The sequence below is a fragment of the Sapajus apella genome, unplaced genomic scaffold (genome assembly GCF_009761245.1).
Source record: "Sapajus apella isolate SASKATOON/1434 unplaced genomic scaffold, GSC_monkey_1.0 scaffold23, whole genome shotgun sequence".
In the NCBI taxonomy this organism is placed as follows: domain Eukaryota; kingdom Metazoa; phylum Chordata; class Mammalia; order Primates; family Cebidae; genus Sapajus; species Sapajus apella.
In genome coordinates, this window is record NW_022436963.1 from 152208 (window position 1) to 160745 (window position 8538).

At 51.1% G+C, this 8538-nt stretch overlaps 1 protein-coding gene across 4 annotated transcripts in view; it reads right to left on the reverse strand.

Moving 5' to 3' along the window:
* PFKFB4 (6-phosphofructo-2-kinase/fructose-2,6-biphosphatase 4) overlaps positions 1-8538 on the reverse strand; it is a 49430-nt gene that overhangs the window by 22987 nt on the left and 17905 nt on the right. For all 4 annotated transcript variants that reach the window (XM_032289722.1, XM_032289724.1, XM_032289723.1 and 1 more), the window contains exons 4-8: positions 7439-7505; positions 4122-4196; positions 3689-3745; positions 2938-3059; positions 421-628 (exon numbers count right to left, since the gene is read on the reverse strand). In XM_032289722.1, coding sequence (XP_032145613.1) covers positions 421-628; positions 2938-3059; positions 3689-3745; positions 4122-4196; positions 7439-7505 — 529 coding nt within the window. The remainder of the gene's footprint in view (positions 1-420; positions 629-2937; positions 3060-3688; positions 3746-4121; positions 4197-7438; positions 7506-8538) is intronic.

Sequence of the window (8538 nt, forward strand, 5' to 3'; positions counted from 1 at the left end):
TGTGCACCCTCCCAGGCCCTGAGCACAGAAGCATAGATCCAGCTGTGACTCATCAGGGCCACTGCCTCCCCGCAACCGTGCGCCCTGTGCTAGGTGACCACTGAGGCCTCACTGCCTCCCCTGGACTGTGGCATACCTATCCGCTACACTGCATGGACTCAGGTCCCTCTGAGGGTGGCATGCCTCCGATGAAAGGGGCTCGGCAAGTGACAGCTCACATGGAGACCAGAGATCCAGGCATTTTCCTGGTGCTTGGTGACTTTCCCTACATGATGGGAAGATTCTAGACTGAATGGTCATTCACCTGGACTGCCCATTAAAAGAGTGGGAGCCCAGCGCCAGTGCACATAATGCATATACCCAGCCATGCAGATGGACAAACGCAGCCCCATGTGCACACTCAGGCACACATGTACTGACCTCCCTGCCCCGGGGAGACAGTCCTGGGTCCCCGCCAATCCGGCCCTTGAGGTTGAGCTCGCTCTCCCCGTGCCGGCAGAGGTAGATGGAGCGGGGGGTCACGTGGATGTTCATGAGGTAATAGACGATGCGGCTCTGGATGTGGTCAGCCACACGGTTCACCACGTAGCTCTGGCCCACATCCATGATCTTGATATAGGACAAGTCCCTTTCCAGAGAGAAAGTAGAAAGAGGCCTGTGAGTGTGGCCAGGGTCCTCTCAGGGCATGTCTGGCCAGCCACGGAGTCCAGCTGCGAGGCCTTGCACCTCTGACCACCAGAGATGACAAACCTCAGGACCGTTAGCTGGTGTGCGAGTGACGGGGGTGAGGCGGGAGCAACACAGCACACGTGACGCACAGGCAAACCCCGTGGGAGAGGGGAGGTGCTCATCACTCATCATGCTTCTAAAAGGTGACATCCAAAGTGTGGGGTCCGCCATACCACATCATGACTTTCACTGCTGCTCATGTGCCCCTGGGGCCCCCTCGTTGCCTAACTCCGAGCTCTCAATGCACTGTCTGTAACTTGAACCAAGAGACGGTTTTCCCCAGGGTTGTTGACCTGGGAGTAGCCGGCAAACGCTCCACGCCCCCACTCTTCCTGGTCAGCCGTCCAAGGACCTGGACTTTCCTTCCCCAGTGACCTCCTCCCACTAGAACCCAGTCCATGTGTGCCTAGCGGCTGCCATACCCCACCCTAGGTAGCTGGTGGACGAGACAGGAAGCACAGGAGGACAGGAGGAGGGTGCTGATGGCAGCAGCTGGAAAACCCAGCTCAGCCACTTGCCCTGCTCTGGACCCGTGCGGCACTACAGCTGGGAGAGTGCACTGATCTGTCTCCAGGTGTGGGGGTGCAGGGTGGGCTCTGGTTCGGGCTGAGAGCCTCTGGATATTCTCAACTGACCTCTTACTGTCTGGACCTTGGGACCTTGGTTTGAGGGTGTCATGATGACACCACCAATGAAAGCAAGAACAATGCTTACTGACAAATACAACAGGAGCCGCTCCAGACAAACGGATAATGTCACAGAAGCCACGAGGAGAAATGCTGTCCTGGGGGAACCATGAAAGCCAGAGAGGCCCAGGCGGCAGATGCCATTCAGCTCAGGCCCGGCCTGCACTGGCTCCAGAACTCAGCTGAGGACACTGTTCTGTGCACACCCCAAAAGCATTCATCTCACAGTTGCTTGCGTTTCTTGGTTCATGTGCATTACATATTTTTTGTTTTTTTTGGGACTAGGCTGGGATGCAGTGCTGTAATCACAACTCACTGCAACCTCTGCAGCCTTGATCCACCTGGGCTTAGGTGATTCTCCCACCCCAGCCTCCCAAGTAGCTGGGAGTACAGGCATGTGCCACCACGCCTGGCTAATTTTTGTATTTTTTATAGAGACAGGGTTTCATCATGCTGCCAAGACTGGTCTCAAAATCCTGGGTTCAAGCAATCCTCCCGCCTTAGCTACCCAAAGTGCTGGGATTACAGGCATGAGCCACTCTGCCTGGCCTGTATCACACATTCTTATAGAATGACAGAACCCAAGCACAAGTTTGTAGTCCAGCCTTTTCACTTAATGCAGTGTTATATTTTCCCATGTCTCCCCATAACGTTGAGTTATGATGACGACAGTAATACTTTACCAAGGGCTAAATTACTATTTACTCAACCATTGCCCCATGTGTTCTGTAAGAGGGAATTTGGTGAACTATGGCCAGCCAGTCAAATTCAGCCCTGGGCTATTTTTATCAAGTTTTACTGGAACACAGCTCTGCCCATTGATTTACATATTATCTATGTTGCATTTGTACAGTGACAGCAGAGCTGAGTGCCTGCAACAGAGACTGCACATCCTCTAAGGTCTACATAAAATATTTACTCTCTAATCTTTGACAGAAAATATTTGCCAACCCCTGCGCTAAGACCCCCTGCATAGAAATTCAGCTTGGGCCAGCAGAGTAACCCACATCTATAATCCCAGCACTTTGGGAGGCCAAGGTGGGAGGATCATTTGAGATCAGGAGTTCGAGACCCGCCTGGCCAATATGGTGAAACACCATCTCTACCAAAAATACAAAAATTAGCAGGGCGTGGTGGCAGGCACCTGTAATCCCAGCTACTCGGGAGGCTGAGGCAGGAGAACTGCTTGAACTGGGAAGGTGGAAGGTTGTGGTAAGCTGAGATCACACCATTGCACTCCAGCCTGGGCAACAAGAACGAAACTCCATCTCAAAAAAAAAAGACATTTGGCTTGATTTCATGATGAAATGGTATAAAATCCTGACTTTTCGGATGAGGTAACAGGTGTTGTACAAGTCACCTCTCACCAAAAATTTTTGCCCCAAGGAAATAAACAAAAAGGTCAAACCATCTCTGATTTTTGGTCCCCCAGCCACCACCATGGGGAGCCCCAAGAGGCAGCCAAGTGCGACCCCTGTCTCCCGCCATCACAGCTGTAGGGCACGGTGCTGCCCTCACTCACCTATCCAGGTCCTCATCCAGCGACTCGTAGGAGTTCTGGTAGCACTCAATGCGCCTCATGAAGTCGTCTGTGGCCTCGTCACTGTCACGGTTGACATAGTCAGGGCTGCCCAGTTTCACTTGCTGCCGGAGCCAGGCACAGAGCAAGGACATATCAGGATCGGGGGCCAGAGAGCAAGGAGGCTGCTGGGCAGGGGCTGAGGAGGTTGGGCCCAAGACCAGGGCGGAGACCTGAGGCTGGAAGCTAAGCTGGGGGGCTAGTCCCATGAGGACGAGTCCAACAGCTCCCTGTTCCGAGTTCTCCCACCAGGGCCGAGAGGGTATCACTGAGGGTCCTGGGATTGAAGTCTCTCATCCTTGTGGTATAGGGGAAGGCCTGGGAGCCTTTCTCCACCCTGAACTCTCATTTCCCCAGACCCAGATAGCCATTTCTGAGATAAACTGGGGGAAGGGAAGGGAAGAATTAGTTTTTCTTTCTCTGAAATATAAAACATGCCCCCACCCACCCTCCTACCCCTGCTGAAGCTGCTTTCCTACTGTCCAGGTGCTTACGAGGGGAGGAGGGTTGCCCACCTGCCATCCAGCCTTCCACACGGTGGTCCACAGAGGTAAGGCTCACCTGACCCAACATTTGAGGTTACACTGCCTCCCTACCTCCATAAGGTTCAAGATCAAATTAAGGTTAGCCAAAACCCGAAAAGGGATGTCCTTGTCACATACCACGTTCTGACAAGGTCAGATGCACCACTCACCACGATGTTCGCAGCTATGACCTCAGGATCCACACAGATGGACTCAACAAAAAAGGTCTTCGGCAGGACCAGAAGAGCCAGGGTGGCAGGAGAGAAGAATACGGACACATTCAGGGCCTCCTGCCTTGCTCCTCAGAGCTCTCCACTCCCCAAGGCCCATGCTGACCAGCAGCCCTGAACGCTGCTTCTGGGGTTGGAGGCGGGGTCAAGGAGTCCAGAGCTACAGCAGGTGCTGCCCTGTCCTAGACTGTCCCGCCAAGGCCCCTTCCCCAGAAAGCAAACCCCAGCTGGAGACAGCCCCTCTCATCCCAAATTACACCCCGGAGCCATGCCAGCCCCATGCCCCTCATGCATGAGCAGGTGATGAGAGGAGCCCTGGAGGGCAGGGGGTATGCCACAGTTCTGCCAAGAAGAGGAGCCAAGGAGGCCTCACCTTGTAGCCATTCTGTTCTCCAAAATTAAAGATGGTCGCTCTCCGTTCTCGGGTGGTGTTTGTGGCATCAAAAACCTAGGACCAAACTAGGGTTAACTCGGCCTCTTGCCCTGGGGAAGGTAGGAGGCACCTGAGGGCTGCAGCACAGGCTCTCTGGGGACTGGATTTCTCAGGAGGACTAGCTGCTGCCAGGGCCACCTGCGTGGCCAGTCTCCTTCAGACTTGCAAGGGCTGGGCTGGCCCTCCCCTTCCTTAGAGAAGATGTCCCAAGGAAGCTGGAAGGAGAGGATGCCTGTGCTCCCAGCGGAGGAGCAGACCCTTGGCACAGAAGAACCTACTCAGTGCTGCTCTGCACACAATGGGCACTCAGTTTGTGTTTGACCAACAGGAATTCTAGTGAAACCAGTTAAAGCTGGTGAACTGAACCTATGTTTATTTCTACTCCATCCTGACTCCCCAGTAAAATGGGAACAGAAGGATAAAGAGAAAAAGAGAAGAGAGGACGGGAGATGGAGATGCCAATACAATTCTGTCAGATAGACCCGTGGTGACAAACTCAGAGTCACGTAGGAAACCGAGCATAGGTGCTCGCCAACCAGAGCACTCAGGAGTGTGCACCGACACCACTAAGAAAAGGGACAAAGCTGGAGAGGAAATGGGAGGACTGGCTAGCTGACAAAGAAGAGCTGGAGGCCCAGGCCCCCTTCTCAACCCCATCCGGCTGGCACGACCCATCTGGAGCTCTTTGCGAAGTACCTGGGGTCTGCACAAGCATCCTCTGACACGGCCACTAGCCAGCACATCTAAGCAGTTTTTTAACAGCATCGCTTTTTTATTTTTTAAGGTTTTATTTTATTTTCAGACATGGAGTCTCGTTGTGTTGCCTGGGCTGGCATGCAGTGACTATTCACAGGCAAGATCATATGCAGCCTTGAGCTCCTGGGCTCAAGAGATCCCCTAAACTTAGCCTCCTGAGTACCTGGGACTAAGGTGTGCACCACCACACCTGGCTTACAGCATCATTTTTTGTCTTTATTAAAAAAATTTTTTTTTGGAAACAGGGTCTTGCTCTGTTGCCCAGGCTGGAGTGTAGTGGGCAATCACAGCTCACTGCAGCCTCAACTTCCTGGGCTACATGATTCTTTCACCTCAGCCTCCCAAGTAGCTGGGATTACAGGCATGTACCACCACACCTGGCTAATTTTTTAAAGATTCTGTAGAGACAGAGTCTTGCTATGTTGCCCAGGAAGGTCTCAAACTCTTGGGCTCAAGCAATCCTTCTGCCTTGGCCTCCCAAAGTGCTGGGATTATAGGCATGAGCCATCATGTCAGCCCAGCATCACTTTTTTAAAAAGGGCATCCAACCAGGGCTCACTGGACACTCCAGCAAAACCTCTAACAAGAAAAACGGAAATGAAATCAAACAAACCAAAAAAAGGAACTTGGGCTGGACATGGCAACTCACGCCTGTAATCCCAGCACTTTTGGAGGCTGGGGCAGGCAAATTGCTTGAGACCAGCCTGGGCAACATGGTGAAACCCTGTCTCTATGAAAAATACAATAATTAGCCAGGCATAGTGGCATGTGCCTATAGTCCCAGCTACTCAGGAGGCTGAGGTGGGAGGATCACTTGCGCCCAAGAGACAGGCTGCAGTGAGCTATTTAAGCCACTACACTCCAGCCTGGACAACAGAGCAAGACCACATCTCAAGGAAAACAACAACACCCATATACTTGTAAGATAATGTTGAAGAAGTCTCTCTCAAAACAAAAAAGACAAAGAGAGAAAATAAGGGGAAAAAAGATAAAATTATAATCAAGCTAGCATGCAGCCACCAGGAGTTCTAGGAAAAGCAGCTCAGAAAATGGGAGCAGGGATGGAGTAAGTTGCCAGAAAGGGGCAGAGGTGATTTATCAAAGAAATACTACACGACGTGTTAGTCTAAGACCTTCAGAAAAAAAAGTAAAAAAAATGTAAAAAAAAGAAAAAAAAATACTACATGACAATTTCCCTGACTTGGAGAACAAGTGTTATAATGAAAATGGCCCCCCTAGGACCATGTATGGTAGAAGAGAGAAGACCCACCACAAAGCACATCACCTTGAAGACCCTAAAGGCCTCCCAAGAGGAAGGGGCATGAGAAACTCCCAGCTCCCTCAAAGAGATGAATCTTTTAGGAAGATCAGTGAATCAGAATGACATGAGACTTCTCCACAGCCACACTAGAAGCTGTAAGATATTACAGTGGAAAAGTCCTAAGGGAAAAGCACTTTCCACCTAGAATTCTATACCCAACCATCAAATGTGAGGATTAAAAAAAAGACATTTCAGCTGGACATGGTGGTTCATGCCTGTAATCCCAGCACTTTGGGAGGCTGAGGTGGGTGGATCATCTCAGGTCAGGAGTTCAAGACCAGCCTGATCAACATGGTGAAACCCCATCTCTCTTAAAAATACAAAGATCAGCCACACGTGGTGGCAGGTGCCTGTAATCCCAGCTGCTCAGGAGGCTGAGGCAGGAGAATCGCTAGAACTTGGGAAGAGGAGGTTGCAGTGAGCTGAGATCATGCCACTGCGCTCCAGCCCACTGCACTCCAGCCCGGGGGACAGAGTAAAACTCCGTCTCAAAAAAAAAGACATTTTAGATATGCAAGATCTCACACAATTTACCTCCAGAAGCACCTTTCTCAGGAAGTTACTGGAGGATGTGCTTCAATGAAACAAATCAGCACATCAAGGAGAGGATGATGTGGGATCCACAGGTAGAATATTCAACCCAGGAGAGAGAAGGGCGATGCCTGTGCTACAGGCACAGATCAGAGCTGGGGACAGAGAACTCCAGAGGGCATGACTCCAAGAAGAAAAAGGACACCCCAGCTCAGCCCTGTTCTGCCCTTCCATCCGACTGTGGGGGGGCCACACACAGGTGGAATCCCTTTAACCCAGGATTCAGTGGGTTCCTGCAATTACCAGTAATGCTGAGCAGGACTTTCCCCACCCACACCAGGAGAAATCACATTTACTAAAGACTTAGGCTACCTGATACCTGTAACTTCTGGGGTGGTTAACAATACAAGTATTCAGAGGGAAGTCCTGCAGGGTCAAATGCAGCCACCACCTTCCCAGAGGGAAAGTCCTGGCCCACATCCAGCCTCTGGCTTCCTCCTGCATAGCTGCTGTAGACTTCCTCCCAAGGGCTGGCACCCATGGCATCTGGGGCATACACACCCTGCCTTCCCCTCCAGATGAGCAAAGGCACAGATGTGGGTGGGCTCCCATATGTCACTCCCAGCTGTCACCTGGGTGTCACACTCACCGCCACATGTCCCCCCTCCTCACTAAGGAACCGCCGGACATCACGGAGGGCTGCCAGGGCACACTGCCTTCAAGAGAGAAAACACAGAGTCAGCCCAGCACCCGAACCTGGCTGCAGGAGGGCGGCCAGGGACACACAACAGGAGAAGACATGAAAGGAGGAACAGCCCTGAGGTCTCTTACTCTCCTTTCAAAGTTTCTCTTTCCTTGGGATAATTTTCAGTGTTTGGCTAACTCTGCTCCTATGAAGTAGAAGGCTATATACTCTTAGCCATTAGGAATATTTTTTAAGCACTACTTTTCTGTATTTCTCCTCATCTTCTCATGATATGCAAATCCATGCTGTCATTGTGCCATATTCATGATTTCTAACTGCCACAATTTTCCCTGATTATCAAACTAAGCCTTTTTTTTTTTTTCTTGAGACTGAGTCTTGCTCTGTCACCCAGGTTGGAGTGCAGTGGCACAATCTCAGCTCACTGCAGCTTCCTCCCAGTTCAAGCAATTTTCGTGCCTCTGCCTCCTGAGTAGCTGGGATTACAGTCGCGAACCACCACACCTGGGTAATTTTTGCATTTCAAAATGAGCGCTTTTAAAAGCAGCTGTTTTCTTGTATGCACGTCAGGAGTTGCTGGTGGGGAGGGGAGGAGCACTGTGGCTGGACTTTGAGCAGTGTTAGGGTTCATGTTCAATTTTCTTTCCTGGAAGAGAATTCCCCAAACCACCCATTCTGGGGAGGGTTCTGCATCTCTGCCTCTATCATATCCATGTCCTCCAGAATGGGAATCCCTCACCTATGACTGACCACTGACTATACAGTTTTCAGATCTCTTTTTTTTTTTTTTTGAGACAAGGTCTCACTCTGCCACCCAGGCTGTAGTGCAGCAGTGGGATCATACCTCACTGCAGCCCAAAATGCTGGGCTCAAGCGATCTCCTGCCTCAGCCTCCAGAGTAGCTGGAGCTACAGGGGTATGCCACCACACCTGGCTAATTTTAAAATTTATTTTAGAGATGGGGTCTTGCTGTGTTGCCCAGGCATACACAATCTTTACAAGGTCTCAGCTTTTTATTTATTGCTGCAAAATGGATTGACACATGA